This window comes from Peromyscus californicus, unplaced genomic scaffold (genome assembly GCF_007827085.1).
Source record: "Peromyscus californicus insignis strain IS unplaced genomic scaffold, ASM782708v3 Scaffold_10__1_contigs__length_136768540, whole genome shotgun sequence".
Lineage (NCBI taxonomy): Eukaryota > Metazoa > Chordata > Mammalia > Rodentia > Cricetidae > Peromyscus > Peromyscus californicus.
In genome coordinates, this window is record NW_026294391.1 from 54,931,000 (window position 1) to 54,951,870 (window position 20,871).

Genomic DNA, 20,871 nt, shown 5'->3' on the forward strand with positions numbered 1-20,871 from the left:
GAATGTACAACTCGAGACCAGTAGGACATGGCACACAGTGCTGTACCAGCTTCTGGAGCAACTATTCCTTCCCAACAACAGACTTTCACTAAGTCCCAAAGATTTTGTCTCAAAGACTCCAAACAGCATCAGCCTCAGATGCTGAAGCATTGCCACTTCCTCCCACACTACCACAAATCTCAGCTTAGAAAATGACAAATGGAAACTGTACAGTGGACACAGTAAGCCAGTGAATTCTCAAAATTGCTCTCCTGTCTCCCTAACCAAAAGTTAGTCACTGAGTCATAATCTCTGCAGGTGTATTCAACTCATGGTCCACAGGCTTATAAGTACCCTAGAACAGCCATGAATGAAGCCCAATACAAAGGTGTGAACTTGCTTAACTTTTTCATTCAGGATTGCACCTCTCAGGTGTGAATTTTGTAGATGGCAAGTTTGAATGACAATGTAAAATGATTGGGCATATCTGCTACAGCAATAGTCAAGTGATAACTAGGAGTTTATGAAGCTGCCAGGCAAGTGATAGTGAGTGGTAGCTAAGTTAAAGAGCTATCATAAATCACATATTAAGAAACAAAAGATGTCACAGCCAAAAGCTGTCAGGAAGACCACAGAAATCCACAGGAATCTGGCAGTGCCAGGAAGTCATTTTTATCTTTTTTTATCATTATGCTAAGTTTATATACCCTTCTTCTTACACAGCACTAGTTAACATTTATGGTGACATTCAGTGACAGTGGACAATTCTCGGCTCTGTTCGTTGTTGTTGAGGCAAATGGGCACACTATCAGATTATGCTAACAGAAAAAAAGAGGCATTTATGGAATGGCATATGTCATATACATGCAAGTCTTCAATCAATAACAGATAAAAATAAATTAGATTTTATATTGATAATAATTTTACACGGTTAACATTTATTGAAGCATTTTGCACACCTATCTTTATCTCATCCCCACTGTCATGGTTAATCTTCATTATCTACTTGATGGAATTTAGAATTTAGATGTGTAGGCACATCTGGACTTGCCTGTGAGTTTCCAAAGAGGTTTAACTAAGCAGAGAAGCACCACTCAAAATGTGTACAGCAACATCCCATGGTCTAAAGTCCTGACCTAAATAAAAAGGAGGAATGGAGAAAGCCAAATACGCACCACAAATCTCCTTTCTTTGCTGCCTGATTGTTGGTGCAATGTGACCAGCAGTATGCTAATGCCATGCCTAGACTGCCACAAAGACTATATGTCCTCAAACACCGAGCCAAAATAAACCTTGCTTCCCTTTATATCACAGCTCTAAAAAGTAACTGATAGACCCATTTTACAGATTAAAAAAATAACATTCAAAGAGGTGAAATTGCTTGCCCAAGTTACACACCAAATAAGTTGTAGACCTGCAAGTCAAACTTAGGCTGTCTACCTCCAGAGCCATTGATAATCTTAGTAAGTCATGCTCTTGGAGCAGGACAGACCTGCGTAAGTAGAATGAAATCCAATCAAATTGGAAATAACTCAAATACAAGTATCTACCTCACTAGGTACACAACCACATTTAATAAAATACTCATCAATGTTATTAACCCAAAGGTATTTATCATGATACTATTTAAAATAGTAAAAACCATAAATAAGGTGAATCCTCAAAAGTAGTGAAATTATATTAAATTTATAATAAACTATAAATATATCAAATATATATAAAATATAATAATGCTGATATATCTATTATTCTCATTTAGTAAACATGTGTTCAGCAGTTACTACATGCTTAGCATTCTTTTATGTGTTGGCAAAATAGCAGTTAATGAAACAATGTCCTTGCTTTCTCATGAAACTTAGGAAGAAATTTCAACATCATGGAAAATTTGTTGTATAAGATTTTAAGTAAATATAAAATGTTATGATTTGAGCCTACTCAAAAATATGTACACACACACACACACATACACGCTTATTTGAGACAGGATCGATATAGCTCTGTAGATGTAATTCTAAACGGTCTTATTAAATAAGAACCACAGAGCCAAATAAAGAGTTAAAAGCCCAGAGATCAAGCAGTAGCCAAGAGCTAAGACCACCTTCTTACCACTTGCTTGCCATCCTTCCCCTGAGAGACCTTCTTCCTCTGTCCTGTCTTTTTATTGCCTTTCTGTTCTGCCTTCTCACTGGTTCTAAACCCAACCACATGACTTCCTCATCACTGCCTGTCTATACAGACCTCCAGGTCTCTATGGTTTGTACTGAGATTAAAGGTTTGGGTCACTGCTTGGCTGTGTTCTTGAATACACAGAGATTCTGCCAGCCATGTGATCGGATTAAGGGCATGTGCCACCACTGCCAGACTTCTGCTAAATGGCTTGCTCTTAGCTCTGATCTCCAGGCAACTTTATTAACATACAAATAAAATCACATTTCAGCATAAATAAAATATCACCATATTTCCCCTTCTATTCTAATAAAAAGAAAAAAGGAAAAAAGTTATAACTAATATAAGAAAAACTATATACAATAAGTACAATAACTATATACAATATATACACGTGCCGGGCGGTGGTGGCGCACGCCTTTAATCCCAGCACTTGGGAGGCAGACCCAGGCGGATCTCTGTGAGTTTGAGGCCAGCTGGGCTACCAAGTGAGTTCCAGGAAAGACACAAAGCTACACAGAGAAATCCTGTCTCGAAAAAAAAAAAACCAAAAAAATTTATATATATATGCAATAACTACCTAAACAATGTCTAGTCCATTTGCATTTGACAAATTCAAATTCAGAGAAAATAATTCCATTAACTATCCTATTTTCGTAAGTCCAAAATGTACCTGATTCGCTTTCTATCCTAACTTAAATTACTAACAGAACTATCTTATAATATCTTTCAAATTTACACACTTACACCTCTTTAGTGAGTTTCTTTTCTGAAATTCTTAACAAGGAAAACTATAACTATAACTATCTAAACTTTAACTGTAACTATAACTGTCTAATCTTCAACTCCCTCATAGCTCAGGCTGGACTCAAACTGCAACAGAGGATAATTTTGAACTTCTGATGTTCCTGCTTCTGCCTTCCAAGTGCTGAGATTATAGGTGTGTGCAACCACATTCAATTTTATGCAGTGCTAGAATCAAATCCAGAGCTTCTTGAATACCTGACAAGTACTCTACCAACTGAGCTATATCCCCAGTTTAAATTTTATATTCATTAAGAAGTCATTTCCATGCAAAGAAAACGGATATATGAACCAGTCATGGTGACATATGCCTTCAATCCCAGCACTTGAGAGGCTGAGACAGGACAATTAAGGGGTCAAAGCCAGAGACTAGAGAGATGGCTCAGTAGTTAATACCAGGTACTGTTCTTGCAAAAGACCTGACTTTGGTTCCCAGGACCCATGTCAGATGGCTCACAACCACCTCCAGCTGCTGGGGATCTGGCTCTCTGGCCTCTTCTGGAACTGCACTCACCTGCCCATACCTACATACAGAGACATACTGAAATATGTAATTGAAAACAAAATAACTCTTTTTTTAAAGTTCACTGCCAGCCTGGGACATACAAAAACCTTGTCTCAAGAAAATAAAGAAAAAAAGAAGAGAAAAATTTTTAAATAAAATAGTAAGTATACAAGAAAATATTCAAAAGTTAAATACCAGTGTGTCCAATATGCTGCTAACTATGCATGAATAGTATCATAAGTAATTGCATCATTTTTATATTTATACATCATTCAAATTAGCTATAATGAGATTTTATAGTAATGTTTTATATTTTAATCTTTGAGATTATAAAATGTAACTGCATATATCACTTCTTTTTACTAACAGTATTATCACTCATAACAGCTGTGTGGTTCATTGTTTTCATCTAGGAAATTTTTCTTTTAATATAGGGTCTCACTAGGTCTCACTTTGTAGCTTTGGCTGGCCTGGAGCTCACTATATACACCAAGCTTGCATTGAATTCAAAGAAATCCATGTGCTTCTGGCCTGGATGCCAAGATTAAAGACTTGCACCACCATGGCCAGCCCAGCAAATAATGTATGCTTAACTCAAGGGTCAGCAAACTCAATCTAGTCAGAATGTAAAATTAATATCTTAAATTTAGAGAGCCATCGGTCACATTACTACTATCCAATGCTGTTCTGCCAAACAAAACACCCATAGACAAGACAACTTAGAGAGTGTGGCTAGGACCCAATAAAATTTACATACAAAAAGAGGTAGGCACAAGAGACATAGTTTACTGGTCCTTGCTTTATTTACCTTCATCAGAATAAAAATAAACACTTCCACTGTTCAATGTCCTCTGTAATAACTTTCAGAGAGTTACTAACTGTAACTGCAGAAGACGAGAATGAGACTCAAATGGAAATAACTTGTCCAACATCTCATGGTTAACTTATTAGATGATTTAAAGAAAAATCTCCCTTCAGTCTAGCCACAGTGGAGGTTCGGGAGATCTCTTCTCTGCTTCGGCATGAGGAGGAAATGGTAGTAAAAGGGATGTTTTCTTAACATTCTTAAGCAGCCTCCCAGGGCCATGCACTAGATCAAAAGGGATGAGGAGGTCCCTGTGCTGCTCTGTATCCAGAACAGAAGGCAATTCTGTGGAGTCTGGATGGCTTCCTGAGTTGTATGTCCACACGCTGCTGAAGACTTACCAATATTAATCTCATCATCAGTCAGAGTGTCCCCGATGAAATCAAACTGAAACGACTGCAGTGTCTGGGAAAATTTCTGAACCGCAGAAGAGTAATCTGCAAAGAAAGAGGACAGTAGAGGTGGTCAACACTGCTATCCTCTCACCAAGTTCCTCCTCACAGTTACACCACACAGGAAATCCAAAGGGATATAAGCCAAGCAGCAACTTGTATTTGAGGAAGTTAAGAACTTTTAATCAGTACTTACTTTCAGAAGAAAAGTCTGAACAAATGAAGCAGCCATTTAAAAGTGTTGAACATTTTGCAGCATATTTTCATCCTCAATCCCTCTCCTCTCTGACTTGAAACCACTTAATTGAACTCTCTATTACACACAATAGGCAAATATTTTCTCATCTTGCATACAACAATATCAACAACCATCCTACAAAGAAACAATTAGTTCTACTTTCTATGTGTGGAACTCAAAATTCAAGACTCATCTAACAAAGCTGGGTCTAGAAGCCAGCTGATCTACCTGACTTTCCATAGCCCATCCCGTGACAACAGGGGTACCACCTGGGAATTTTATACACTAATCAGATGGTCGCTTGGAATAGGATACTGTAAAGCAGAATCCACAGTGTATTTATGAAGGGCTTAAACCCAAACAAGTAATGAATTAAAAAAGTCACTGTGATTATATGGCCAGACGAATGCTTTTATTTTGTCAATGACTTTCACTATGCATTTTCAAATATTCAATGATGGTGAAAAATGAAATCACATTAATGTACACATAATATACACAATATAAATGATTTTGTGCCAACTTTTAAAATGTGACTTTCAGCAAGGGATTCAGCTAACCTCTTGATCCTTGCTACTCCTAAAGTGAGTCTCAGATCTGCTGTTATCTGGGAGCTTGAAGGAAATGCACATGGCCATGCCCAACTCTAGACCTACTAAATCAGGTATTACATTAACATTCTTGAAATTTTGACAGCAATTATCACACCAACTAAGCAGCATTGGGGCATCTTAGAGAATGAGCTCAAATTTTTCCTTTTCCTCCACATGCTCCATCTTCACATCTATAGGACATTTAGGCTAAAGGAGCCATGGAGACTGTTCTTAGGCTAATGTAAATGGAGATAAGGGTTGCAACAGCATCTGTCACTTCATCCCCTTTTACATCAGACTAAGGAGGTAAACCAGACCTCCAAGCATTTCTTAACTCTGAGATTTTTGTTTTGTTTTAATTTTGGGAGTGTTTACATGACATATTCACTGATTTCTAAGAGGGACTTAAGCGTTTTCCCAGTCATATGCTCCCAACACTGTCCCGTTAACAAAGGGAGCTAGCGGTTTGAGATTCACAGTGCCCCAGGGATGAATATTGGTAAAACGGTTCCCAACAGGGAGAGACTCAAATGACAAGTTGCCAGGCGGTAGGCTAGCTGCCGCCAGTGGGTCTTACTGCCTGCCATTGCTGATGGGTATCTCCAGAGCCATTTCCCACTAAAATGGCACCCTTTGCCCCACTACCACCGCCTTAACAGCACTGCTCCACACTGGTCTGCTTGTTTCTGCCCCATGGCACCCCGGGTAGCCTTGCTTTTGCTTTTACCTTTCAGTTACAACAAAAAAAGGTTAAGAGTGCATTGCCTTCTGAGTTCTTTTAGATATCTGTTTTTATTGTTTTATTCTCTAGCTTACAGAGACTTAAATCCAACTTATATAGGATAAATTACTGAAAGCCTCTCCCAGTCCAGATGGTCCTCTTTCAATAAATTGTTTTAAAATGATTACCATGAGTGATTACAGTGCTTGCTTCCTACCTAAATTTTTTTTTAAAAGTGCTATAGACTTACACGAGATCAGGGAGACCCTATGGCAGAAGAATTTCTCCTCTTTCTATTTTATCTGGAACAACACGACCCTTCCCTATCCACCCCCCACCCCCACCCCCTCAAAGCCCAGGACCTGCAGGGAACTCTTAGCACTTATATAAAGGCAAGGGCCTGGCACTTTCTCATTAGCCATCACTTGTTCAAGCTACCTGAGACATGCTGGAGCCCTACACCCCTCTGCATGAGGCAAGAGGTTACTTTGGTTTACATAGCCACAAACAACAGGACCTTGAACATTGTGTAGTCCTTTTTTAGGTCCTATCTCTTCAGCTTCAGGTGCTGCTCACCTTGATCTGTCCTGCAGATAAGGATAGAAGGGAACTAGCCGCTATCTCTTAAAATGCAGCACTTCTCACCTTGATCTGTACTACAGACAAGTTTAAAAGAAAAGTGATATACTTCTCGGGATACCCTGGCTTGCCTCTCAGACAATTGGAGCAAGTTAAACCCTCAAAAGCTTAGGAAGATAATTTTAAACTTTGAAGCTTTTCTATAAATAATAATTTTTAAAAGGTCCACAAAAATTCCTTACATTGTTTTTAAGCTCAAAGATCAACAATTATAAGGACTAGCTAAACTGTATGTCTAATCAAAGTTCATTTATCAGACTGTTATAAAATTACTAAGTGCTCTTCTGGGTGTTCAGTGACTACACTTGGAGGCCTATACTGATGTAGTTAGAAGGATTAAATAGGAAATATTTCCCCCTTGTCTTCCCAGGTCAATTAGATCCCAGGGGACTGTGGAGCATCTCTTAAAATGTTCTATAACCATGGAGAGTCACCTGTTCTCTTGTTCAGGGAAGCCATGAAGATCCCACCTGGTAAATTCTAACCAGTGGTCCAGGATACAAAAGGAAGGCGCACAGAAGAAAATTCCCCTCATGCCTCCAAATAAAACAATGTTCAAATAAGGCCTTTGACTTATCCTGATATAGGTAAACTAACTGGTTAAAAATAAAAGGACTAAAGGGGCCAGAGGTTCCACCCAATCCCAAGTGACCCCTGAGAACCAGGTCTTCACAGTAAAAAAAAGTAATTAAATTTCACAACCTACATCACCTAAAACACCCAGCAGAAAAGAATAAGCAGGATTAACATTATCAGTATGCTTCTTTAATAGTCCAAAGGACTGCATTCCTCACACATTACTAGTTCTCACTGGTGATTCTCACAACTTCAATATGTCCCTGTACACCCTAATCCTTGGTAAGTTGCTGGAAAATATCCTATTACCAAAAACAAACAAACAAACAAAAAACCTGATGGGATTCCATTTCTCCTTTAAGTTGTCAATTAGAAACTGCCTTTAACTGACTTCTCTTCTGAAGCTTCCAGGTGTTTGTTCCTTACACAGGAGTCTGCGGAAACAAACAGCTGTTTATGCAGTTACTTACCCTTCTACACGGTCTGGTATGCAGTCCATTAAGCTGCACGATTACATTTCACCTTGCTAAACAAAAGTACGTTAAGCGTGATGTTGAGAAATTTTCATTAACTTTATCTCTTTATGTTCCCCACAAGGTTATAATAAAGGAGATCAAATGGCTGGCTTCTGAACTTATAGATTGTCAATAAGATGTCTCAAGCTCTTGAGCCAAACTAATAGCCTTACATCTTATAATAGACAATGATGACCAAAAAAAATCAGTCTTGCTAATACCTATGACAAAGCTGACAGAGGTTTTTATATGGTTTTCTTCTCTGTTCTCTTCCTACCATATGGCAAAATTTCTCCAACTATTTAAGACTTAAGCAAAAACTATAGTAATCCTAACAGTCTCACTTTCTGTATGTTACAGATGTCCTCTCACTCACATAGCACACTCCCAGGATGCACACTGTCATCACATGGCTGTCTTATGTCTGGATCTTTGCCATCTATTTAGTCTAATCATGGCCTATTAGATCAACTCTCCTCTGAGGCACTCAAAATGCTGCCCTTTCTACATCACCCCTTTTGATAGCTTGGAAGCAGTTAGAGCAGTCTGCACCACAAAACCCCTAACAGCAATTAGAGTGACCTCTGAGTGGGGATTGAGGGATTAGGAGTTAGACAGATTCCATGATAGGCAAGCAGGTAGGGAAAGAAGCCCTGACTAGGTAATTAAAAAAAAAAAAAGCCTGGTAGGCTTTTCTCCTGCAAGTAAGGCCCCCTGCTAATGGACAGGCTGATGACTTCAAGGCAAACCAGATGCCACAGCTGTGGGCCAATCAGTCAGTCATCCTGACCTTGTTCAAACTGACCAACCCTAAATTACGGGGAAAAGAATCTCTAAAAGCCTAGCCCTGGCCGGGTATAGTAGCATATACCTTTAACCCCAGCACTCAGGAGGCAAAGGCAGACAGATCTCTGTGAGTTGGAGGCCAGCATGGTCTATATAGTGTATTCCAGGGCAGCCAGACCTACACAGTAAGACCCTGTCTTGAAATAAAAGTAGCCCCAGAGGAGAGACTGGATTTTTCAGGCTCCCAAGTGCCGCCTTCAGTTTCTTCCCCACCCCCTCTGGGGCTGAGAACCGAACCCAGGGCCTTGTGCTTGCTAGGCAAGTGCTCTACCACTGAGCTAAATCCCCAACCTGTGCCCCCTCCAGTTTCTACAGGGTCTTTCTCTCTTTCTCTGTCTCGTTGCTGGGTGTGCCATTGCTTCTCAAATTGCTAACCAACCATCCCCATCCTGCTGCTGGTCTAGTTTACATTGGACTTTGAGTTCACCTCTAAAGATACTGGGGGACCCTCGAAACAGTAGGGAGGGCTTTCCTAAACAAGATAGAACTCTCATCTTTTGGCAAAATTTTGTAAAACTCGCTCCTCCCCAACATTTGCCCTAGGGACTTTAAGCCTACTTCATAAGGCCCCCCAATGTGTTCACAGACCCCCCCACTTCCCTATGTACAATCTTGTCAGTTCCCTCCAACTTTACCAATGCAAACTCACCGTCACCACCTTCACCCCAAGACTATCTGAACCACTTCATCCCAGATGGCCCTTCTGGCACTATCCGCCTAACTGGCCTTCCCATTTTCAATCTGACTGAGTCCTCTCTCGTTCCCAGTATTACTGAGGATGAGGAGAAAGATCTGACTTCCCTGCTCTAGGAAAATCCTTTCAAATACTTACCTACTACCCCGCTGTAGTCAAAGCTAAATCTGCTGCATCCATCAGCTCTTAAAAACCCCTTCATCTTCTGGTTTTTCCTCAATATCAGTACCTTTCACCAAGCTTATGGGCCATGTGACTCATCGCTCTTCTTGCCACTCTGGGCACTCTTTCAGGACTCATACTGGTAGGAGTAGGGGTCTCTTCGCATCAGTTAACCTCTCTGTCTAAGCAAGCCTTAAAGAAATTTCAGATCAGCTTGACACCATTAGGGATCAATTTGATTGACTCTTTGGCCAATGTGATACTCCAATATCAATGAGAGCTAGATCTCCGGACTGCTGTGAATGAAGCAATCTGTGTCTTCCTGAAGAAACATCGCTGCTTCTAGATCAACAAATCTAAGCTAGTTCAGGCTCAGAAAATTCAACAACAAGCCTCTTCCTCTGGATGAGTTTTTGCTTCCATCTCATCCTGGCTCCTCCCCTTAATGCCCCCCCCCCCCCCATGCTTTAACTCTGTCTTTTCGACATTTTACAGAAATTCTTCCTGGATCAAATCACTGCTATCACTCAGTCCACCACACAGGACAAAATAAAAATAATATTTCTTTTGGAGTCATTCCAGACCCCAGAACTCCAAAACAATATCCCCTCCATCAGCAGGATGCAGCCAGACAGATAAGGACTCTCTCTATCCTTTCTATATGAAGGGTCTGGAATAAAGAATATCCCCTGTGCAAAATTATGACCATAAAATAGGCCCAAGGTTTCAAGAAATCTGTCCCCCGCCCCCCACCCCATGAAATTGTAGCAAGTAGCAAACCCACATCACAAGTCCTGGAGCTCAGAGGTTACAGAAACAGACAATGTGACTTACCTCCCACCCTGCAGGCTCAAAATCCCGTTTCTACAAAAAATAGCTTCTGGGGTCAGCAAAGGCGGGTCCTCTCCACTCCCTACTCTCAACTATAAAATTGGATTCTCAGACCCCACATGGTGGACACGTTCTCCTGTTCCCAGGAGGCTCTTGGGGTGCCAATCTCTTAGACTAATAAAAATCGGCTCTCATAGTTTGAGGTCAAACTGAGTCTTCAGTCTCTCTCCTGGTTTATTTCTTACCATATCTCTTGCAAATACACAACTAAAGGCTTAACTTGAGTATTGTTTATTCAAGGAAAAAACAAAATCTCCTTCTTGGTCCACTCAAGTATCCTAAGAAAAGCACTATCCTTCCATTCTACAGCAACGCTGGAAACAACTGTTAATAACTGTGCAAAGCAACAGCTCAGCAGTCACCGGAGGGGGCAAAATGTGCCTGGAGGTTTTTTAAGTTCCAACTCTAAGAAATTTTCTCCATTTATCCTGAGAGCTTCCTGGTCCTGACAAAACTAATTCTGCCTAAAAGACACTATGGACAATGTCACAAAACAATCACCCATAATTATTTTAAGTTGTAGTAAGTAGCAGGAAGCAGCTTGGCAAATTGAATTAGTAAGAGCGTGATCAAAATATTTGGTTAAAAAAATGGAGAATAACAGAGCAGAAAATGACATGCTCTGAAAGGCCCCAAGCTATTACTAGAAATACAGAAAGACATTTTTGCATGCAAACAGATGCATGCCTTGAGATGTGTGAATGCCCAAGATAGACTTGAGAAGTCCCTGATCATCCAAGACTAACTAACCATGCACAAGCCAAAAGAGAAGTACAGACTACTGGCAATGGTCGAGAGAAAGCCCGAACTCACCTACTCTGGTGATAAGATGGCCAAACACCCTAATTGTCGTGCTAGAAACCTCATCCAATGACTGAGGGAAGCAGATGCAGAGATCCACGGCCAGGCCCCAGGTGGAGCTCCAGGAGTCCAATTGTCGAGAAAGAGGGGGGTTTGTATGAGCGAGAATTGTTGAGACCAAGGTTGGAAAAAGCACAGGGACAAACAGTCAAACGAATGGAAACACATGAACTATGAACCAATGGCTGAGGGGCCCCCAACTGGATCAGGCCCTCTGAATGGGTGAGACAGTTGATTGGCTTGATCTGTTTGGGAGGCATCCAGGCAGTGGGACTGGGACCTGTCCTCAGTGCATGAGCTGGCTGTTTGAAACCTGGGGCCTATGCAGGGACACTTTACTCAACCTGGGAGGAGGAGACTGGACCTGCCTGGACTGAATCTACCAAGTTGAACTCAATCCTCAGGGGAGTCTTTGCCATGGAGGAGATGGGAATGGGGGGTGGGCTAGTGGGAAAGGGTGGGGGCGGGAGGGGGGAGAACAAGGGAATCTGTGGCTGATATGTAAAATTAAATTAAATTATAAAATAAAATTAAAAAAGAAAAGTATATGTATGAATGTTTTGCCTGCACATATGTCTATGCAATATGTGAGGTACCTGTTGAGAATAATGTATCAAATCACCTGGAACAGTAGTTATGGAAGTTATGAGCTGCCAGATGGGTAATGGGAACCAAACTTGGGACCTGTAGAAGAACAACTAGTGCTCTTAAACACTGAGCCATCTCCCTAACCCTTGTTCACTTCTTTTAAATTATACTTTGTAAAAATTTGTCTTGTGCACACACACACACACACACACACACACATATCAGAGGACAATTTTCTGAAGTCATTTCTCTCCCTTCTGTCATATGGGTACAAACTCAGGTTGTCAGATGCCATTACCTGCTAAGCCACTGCATAGGCCAATGTTCACTTCTTAACAAACAGTCATGACACAGACACAGAAAACAATAGTACATGTTCAAAAACAGTATGTACTTAGTACAAACTGTCCTGTGAAATAAGTAACAAAATGGGAGATGGCTTCAAAACAATGTTTTACACAAAATCATGACTGTAATTCCATCACTTGGGAGGTTCAGGGAGAAGAATTAGTAATTCAAGGCCAGCCTTGGCTACATAGCCAGTTCAAGGAACCCCCTGGGCCACATGAGATCTAGTCTTTTAAATAGCAAACAAAACGGGGCTAGAAATATGGATGCCTCAGCGGTTAAAAGTGCCTACTGCTGATCTTCACTCTACTTCCTCTCCCCATTGTAAGTTCCCCAGTCTTATCCCAGCCCCGTAGCAGAACACTTTCAGGAGTCTCTCCTCTCTTTCTGCCTCTATTCTCTGGGAACTGTCCAGAACCTCTCCAGGATGCAGCCTTCCTCCCTCACCCTATCTTTTCGTGTCAGCCACCAATACCCAGATGTACTCTTCACCTGGGACTTCTGACAACACTAACCTGAAAATCAGTAGGTGATCTTTCCTTCCTGTCCTCCACTGTAAATCCCTCAGTCACATCCCCAGCCACCAGTGCAGTAGAAAACTCCATTCCCTGGGGATTCTGCCTAAACTCAAGGCAGATTGAGATTTCTTCCATCCTGTGGACCCTCTAAGTCCCAGCACTACTTCTAGCCTACCCATATTTCTTCCTGTCAGCCCCCAATACCAAGAAACACATTCTATATGGGACCCACAGAGGCCACACCTCAAAGGGACTCAAAAGCACTCCCTACCAGGAAAGCCATAGCCACTATGCTTTCCTAAGATCCAGAGAGGACAACAGAAACCAAGGAACTTCACACCCACCCAAAGAAGAACAGATATCCACACCAAGAATCACAGTCATCTCAAAACAGATGCTGAGACACCAGCACAAAAACACAATCATTAACACCCAAGACAATGTGACTCGATCAGAATCTAGCAACACTACCACAGTTGGTCCTATGAAATGCAATATAGCTGAAGCACAAGACAAGTAATTCAAAACAGCTATTGTGAATATGCTCAAGGACCTTAAAGAGGATATGAATAGATCCTTTAAGGAAGTCTGTGAAAACACAAACAGTGGAATGAAATGATGAATACAGTTCAAGACAACAAAGTAGAAATAGAAACACTAAAGAAAACCCAAAGTGAGCTAAAACAGGGGATGAAAAGTTTAGGAAGTCAAACAAAAACCTCAGAGGTAAGTCTCCCCAACAGAATATAAGAGATGAAACAGAATCTCAGGCATGGAAGACAAGATAGAAGAAATGGGTACCTCAGTCCAAGAAAATGTTAAATCTAAGCAAATCCAGGCACAAAATATCCTGGAAATCTGGGACACAATGAAAGACCAAATCTACAAATAATGGAAATAGAGGAAGGAGGAGAAACCAAGGTCAGGGTCACAGAAAATATTTTCAACAAAATAATAAAAGAAAATTTCCCTAACCTAAAAAAAGAAGGGCCTATGAAGGTACAAGAAACATAAATAAGAAACTGAACCAGAAAAGAAATCCCCTATGACACATAAGAATCCTAACACTCAATGAACAGAAAAAAGACAGACTAGCACAAGCTGCAAAGGAAAGAAGAAAGAAGTAACAGACCCATTAGAACGACACCTGAATTCCCAACGGAGACTCTAAAAGCCAGAGGGCCTGGACAGATGTTCTACAGACTCTAAAAGACCACAAATGCCAGCCCAGACTACTATACCCAGAAAAACTTTCAATCACAACAAATGGAGAAAGAAAAACACTCCAAAATGAAACCAAATTTCACCAGTACATATCTACAAATGCAGTTCTATATTGGTACTAGAAGTAAAACTTCAATGAGGAGGTTAACATCAAGACAAGTAATAATAATACTAGATGAGCAAATCAAAGGGCAGGGGGAACCCCACACCATAACAACAAAATAACAATAATAAATAAACACTGCTCATTTATAACTCTCAACATCAATAGTCTCAATTCCCCCAATTAAAAAACACAGAATGCTAGGTGGTGGTGGCACACACCTTTAATCCTAGCACTTGGCAGGCAGAGGCAGGCAGATCTCTGAGTTTGAGGCCAGCATGGTCTAAAGAGCAAAAAAGCAAAAATAAAGAGAGAGAGAGAGAGAGAGAGAGAGAGAGAGAGAGAGAGAGAGAGAGAGAAAGAAAGAAAGAAAGAAAGGAGAAAGAAAAAAGAAAAGTAAAAATATAGACTATACTAACAGATTGGATTTGAAAACAAGATCCATCTGCTGTATTCAAGAAACACACTTTACCATCAAGGATAGACATCACCACACATTAAAAGGAAGGGAAAAGATATGCCAAGCAAATGGAGCCAAGAAGTAAGCCAGAGTAGCCATTTTTAGTATCTGACAAAAACAGACTTCAAACAAAAACTAATCAGAAGAGATAGGGAAGAACACTACATACTCAACAACAACAAAAATCCACCAAAAGGATATTGCAATTTTTAACATCTATGTACTAAACACAAGAGCACCCAAATAGGTTAAAAAAAACTTCTACATCTTAAATCACATATTGACCCTCACACAGTGATAGTGGAAGACTTCAATACCCCACTCTCACCAATACACAGGTCATCCAGACAAAAATTAACAGAGAAATGCTGGCGCTAACTGATGTTATAAACCAAATGGACTTTACAGATATTTACAAGGCATTTCACCCAAACACAAAAGAATATACCTTCTTCTCAGCACCTCATGGAACCTTCTTCCAAACTCACCACATACTCAGACACAAAGCAAGGCTCAACAGATACAAGAAAAGTGAAATAACTCCCTGTATCCTATCTGACCACCACAGATTAAAGCTAAATGTCAATAGAAACAACAGAAAGTTTATGGGCTTGTGGAAACTGAACAATGCACTACTTAATGAAAAATGGGTCAAGATAGAAAGTAAGAAAAAAACTTGAAACTTTTTAGAATTGAATGAAAATGAAAACACAGCATACCCAAACTTATAGGATACAATGAATGTGGTTTTAAGAGGCAAGTCCATAGCAATATGTGCCTACATAAAATAATTGGAGAGATGTCACAACAGCAACTAAATGGTACACCTGAAAGCTCTAAGGAATAAATAAAAAAGCTCTAAAAAGAATAAATAACATCCAAAAGAAGTAGATGACAAGAAATAATCAAACTCAGCTGAAATAAAATAGAAACAAAAAATAATACAATTAGTGAAACAAAGAGTTGGTTCTTTGAGAAAACCACTAAGATTGATAAACCCTTGACCAAATCAACTAAAAAACAGAGAAAGTCCAAATTAATAAAATTAGAAATGACTCTGTGAGTTCGAGGCCAGCCTGAGCTACCAAGTGAGTTCCAGGGAAGTCGCAAAGCTACACAGAGAAATCCTGTCTCAAAAAACCAAAAAAAAAAAAATTAGAGATGAAAGGAAGACATACAACAACACGAAAGAAATCCAGAGAATCAAACTGTACCCCAGTGAATTGGAAAACCCTGGGGAAAAAAAACAGATAAATTTCTGGATGTATACCATCTACCAAAGTTAAGTCAGGATCAAATAATCAATTTAAACAGAACTATAACCCCTACTGAAATAGAAGCAATAATTAAAGTCTCCCACCACTGTAGACAAATTTCTAAATGGAAATAAAAACTTGCAGCCAGAAATTAGGGTTAAAGCCTAAGAGAAATCAGAGGAATAGGAACAGCTACAGCTAACTTTACCTCACCAATACCTCAACTTCCAAATGTAAGCAACTTCCTGTCTAACCACGCCTATATGCCTTGCTGTTCTGCCATCTGATTTGCTCTCTCTGTACAGTTATATCACTTCCTCTTCCTGTCTAGCTCTGTCACTTCCTGCCTCTCTATACAGACATACAGACCTCCTTGGTTAACTAGTGTTGGAATTTGAGGTGTGTGTCACCACACCTGGCTGTTTCCAGTGTGGCCTTGAACTCACAGAGATCCAGACAGATCCCTGCCTGCCAAGTGATAGGATTAAAGAAGTGTACTACTGTTGCCTGACTTTTTTGTTTACTTATAATGGCTTGGTTTTTCCTCTGATCTCCAGGCAAGCTTTATTTATTAAAGCACAAATAAAATATCACCACACACCACCAAAAAAAGCTTAGGACCAGATGGATTCAGCACAGAATTTTACCATACCTTTCAAGAATTAACAGCAATACTCCTCAAATTATTCAAAAAAAAGCAACAGAAGGAACATAGCCTAATTCTTCTTATGAGACCATAATTATCCTGATATCAAAACCTCACAAAGTTCCAACAAAGAAAGAAAATTACAGACCAATTTCACTTATGAATATAGATGCAAAATTTCTCAATAAAATTACTTGCAAATCAAATCTAAGAACACATCAAAAAGATTCAGCATGATCAAGTAGGTTTCATCCCAAAGAAGAAGTGATAATTCAACATATGTAAATCAATAAGTGTAATCCATCATATAAACATATCGAAAGACAAAAACCACATGATCATCTCATAGATACAGAAAAGACCTTTGACAGAATCCAATACCCCTTCATGGTAAAAGTCCTGGAGATAAGGGATACAAAGGACATAACTAAACATAATAAAGGCAGTATACAGCAAGGCTGTGGTGATTTATTGTGTAACAAATAAAGCTTGCCTGAGGATCAGAGGACAGAGCCAGCCACTAGATTAAACATAGAGGCCAGGCAGTGGTGACACATACCTAGCACTCAGGAGGCAGAGATCCAGATGGATCTCTGAGTTCAAGGCCACTCTGGACTACATGAGATTGATTCAGTCTAGGAAATTGAGCCAGGCAATGGTGGCACACACTTTTAACCTCAGTACTTGGGAGTCACACACCTTTAATCCCAACACTTGAGATCTCATGCCTTTGCTACCAGTATTTGGGAAGCACACACACCATTAATCCCAGCACTAGGATGGAAGTGAAATAGCTGGGTGGAGAAAGGCATATAAGGTGTGAGAAGACAGGAACTAGAGCTTTCTGCTGAGGACTCAGAGGCATTCAGTCAGAGGATTCGTGGAGATAGGTTCTTGTCTTCCATTGGCCTGAGGACTTGGTAGTGGTAAGAAGTTTCTCTAGTGGCTTGTTCCTTTGTCTCTCTGATCTTTCAGCATTTACCCCAATATCTGACTCCAGGTTTTTATTGTAAGATCATTTAGATTTCGAGTTACACAAGGCTATGGCCAACATCAAATTAAATGGAGAGAAACTCAAAATAATTTCACTAAAATCAGGAACAAGACAAGGTTATCTACTTTCTCCATACCTCTTCAATATAGTACTTGAAGTCTAGCTAGAGCTAGAGTCTAGCTAAGAAAACTGGAGGAAGTCAAGGGGATACAAATAGAAATGGGAGAAGTCAAAGTATCTTTATTGATAAGATACATAAATGACCCTAGGAATTCCACCAGAAAACCCATAACATCTCATATTTTCAGCAAAGTAGAAGAATAGAAAACTAACACACAGAATTCAGCCTTCCTATATACAAATGACAAGCTGTCAAAGGAAGAAATCAGGGAAACAAGACCTTTCATAATAGCTTCAAAAATATTACTGAGTAACTCTTGCCAAGCAAGTGAAAGCTTCTCTATGGCAAAGGACAGCATCACTCAGACAAAGTGGAAATCTAAATAATGGACAAGTACTTTAACAATTACACATCTGATAGAAAGCTAATATCTAAAATATATAAAAAACTCAAAGAACTAGACATTGGAAAAACAAATCACCCAATTAAAAATGGGGTACAAATCTAAAAAGAGAATCCTCAAAAGATGAAACACAAATGGCTGAGAAGCACTTAAAGAAATGTTCAATATCCTAGTGATCAGGGAAATTCAAATCACAACTACTTAGAGACATCATCTTACACAGGTCAGAATAGCCAAGATCAATAAAACAAATGATAGATAGTTCATACTGGCAAAGTTGTGGAGTAAGGAGAACACTTATCCTTACTTGTGCAAACTTGTACAGCCACTATGGAAATCAGTGTGGTGGTTCCTCAGGAAGATGGGAATAGATCTACCTCAAGATCTAGCTATACCACTCTTGTGCATACAGCCAAAGGACTCTCCAACCTACCACAGAGACACTTGCTGAACCAAGTTCATTGTTGCTCTATTTATTCATAATAGGCAAAAATTGGAAATGACCTAGATGTTCCTCAACAGATGGATGGATAAAGAAAATGTGGTACATTTGCACAATGAAATACTACTCAGCTGTTTAAAACAGTCATGAAATTTGCAAGTAAATGAGCTACAATGAATGAATGGAGCTAGAAAAAAAATCATCCTGAGTGAAGTAACCCAGACCCAAAATGACATATATGGTATGTACTCATTTATATGGGGATATTAGTTGTTAAGTTATCAATAAGCAGGCTACAATCAACATTAACCACAGAGGTTTGGTACAGAGTAAGGAGCTTGGCAAGGAGATGGATCTACCTAAGGAGAGGAAATAGAATAGATAGTTATAGATGGACAGTAGTGGGGACTGGAACAGAAGGATCAAACAGGGAAGGGGAGGGAAGAAAAGTGTAAAGGAGGGAATGTGGTGAGGGACAGTTAAAACTAAGGGCCATTTGAGGGGTTGTTGCAAACCTAATACAGTAAAAGCTTCTTAAAATATATATATAAATGCAAGAAATCAAAATGGAATAACAAAATAACAGGGGAGACACGCTCCAACTAGACATCTCTCACCACCAAACGAAACCTCCAGTTTCAGGAATGGGTTATATCTGGCTCAATTATTGGCCAAAAGGGTTCCATGGAAATTCCCAAACAAACTAGGCTATTGCCAAAACTGTGGGTTGCTCTCCACAAACTGATGGTAAGGCCCTACTGCTGAAGACAACACCTACAGAACTCATTGAAAATGGTGAAGCTGAGATGATGCCTACCTAGAGCCTTCACTCCTACTAGTAGTCAGGGTACTTTAAGGTACTCTGTACACTAACAAAGGAGAAAGGTAAACAAAAACCAAGTTTCAAACCCTACCATTTACAATGGGGACCTACTTGAAAGAGGTGCTGCTGCAATGGTGGCACAAAGCTTGTGAGAGTAACCAGCAGATATTAATATGATTGGACTTAAGGACTACTCTTTGAAATGGAACCCATCCCTGCCACTGCTTGGATGGCTAAGACCTGAGACTAGATAGTCTAGGGGCCAAGGGAAAAATTAAATACTACTATTTTGCTAAAGGAGCATAGCAAAGAAATTACTCCAAAAGACATTCTCCCATACTCATACATCAGTGTCTTGCTCAGCCATCATCAAGGAAGCTTCCTCCCACAGCAGGTGGGATCAAATACAGAGACCCACAACTGGACAATGTTTAGAGAGTGAGATACCTTAAAACACACATTCCTAAATAGGATGTCTTTGTTGTTGTTGTTTTTTTTCTCTTTTTTGGGGGGACCCACCACCCAGCTCTCAAATAAATCACACACGCAGGCTTATACTTAATTATAAATACCTGACCTTAGCTTGGCTTCTTTCTTGCCAGCTTTTCTTGTCTTAAATTATCCCATCTATCTTTGCCCTCTGGCTTTTCCTGTTCTCTTACTTCTGTAAATCTTACTCTTACTCTGTGGCTTGCTGGTTGTGTAGCTGCATGGCTGGCCCCTGATGTCTTCCTCCTTCTCTGACTGCTCCTTTTCAATCCTTCTTCCCAGATTTCTTCTATTTATCCTCTATGCCTGCCAGCCCCACCTATTTCTCTCTCCTGCGTTGCTGTTGGTCTTTCAGTTCTTTATTAGACCATTAGGTGTGTTAGGCAGGCAAAGTATTACAGCTTCATAGAGTTAAACAAATGCAACATAAGCAAAAGTAACACACTTTAAAATAATATTCCCCAACATGTCTTCATTAAATCCTTCCACTCAGAGAACTTTGTAGAAGAAGAGACAAAAACATTGTAAGAGCCAATGAGAATGGAAGACACCAAAGAAACAAAGCCTTCTAGACATAACAGAGCAGAAACACACAGGAACTAGCAGAGACTGTGGCAGCAGGTACAGGACCTGTATGGGTCTAAGCCACACGTGCTCCCAGCTGAGAGGGGAAGTGGACATAAGCCCCCATCCCTAACCAAAGCTATCTCAAATTGATAACCACTTGCAAAGGAAAAATTAGTTTTCTTCTACCGGGTCTCTTTGAGTATACAAACCAAACTTAAGGCTAGGTTCCATACCCAGCAGTAGCTGGCCAATGCAAAACAAACTCAGTAGAATTTTTTAAGGTTCTTTGTCTCATAAGACTATATCTGTACATTTTTTTTTTACATTACAGGTCTTCTGCTTCTATATTATGGTTTCATATTTTGTATTTTTATGGGATTTCTGTGTGTACAAATGAGTGTGTCCCTTCTTCTGGGTATGTTTCTTATGCTTTTTATTTGGC

At 39.9% G+C, this 20,871-nt stretch overlaps 1 protein-coding gene across 2 annotated transcripts in view; it reads right to left on the bottom strand.

Moving 5' to 3' along the window:
- Positions 1–20,871, bottom strand: part of Ophn1 (oligophrenin 1) — a 358,580-nt gene that overhangs the window by 246,461 nt on the left and 91,248 nt on the right. For both annotated transcript variants that reach the window (XM_052733231.1, XM_052733226.1), the window contains exon 3: positions 4,661–4,756. In XM_052733231.1, the coding sequence (XP_052589191.1) occupies positions 4,661–4,756 (96 nt within the window). The remainder of the gene's footprint in view (positions 1–4,660; positions 4,757–20,871) is intronic.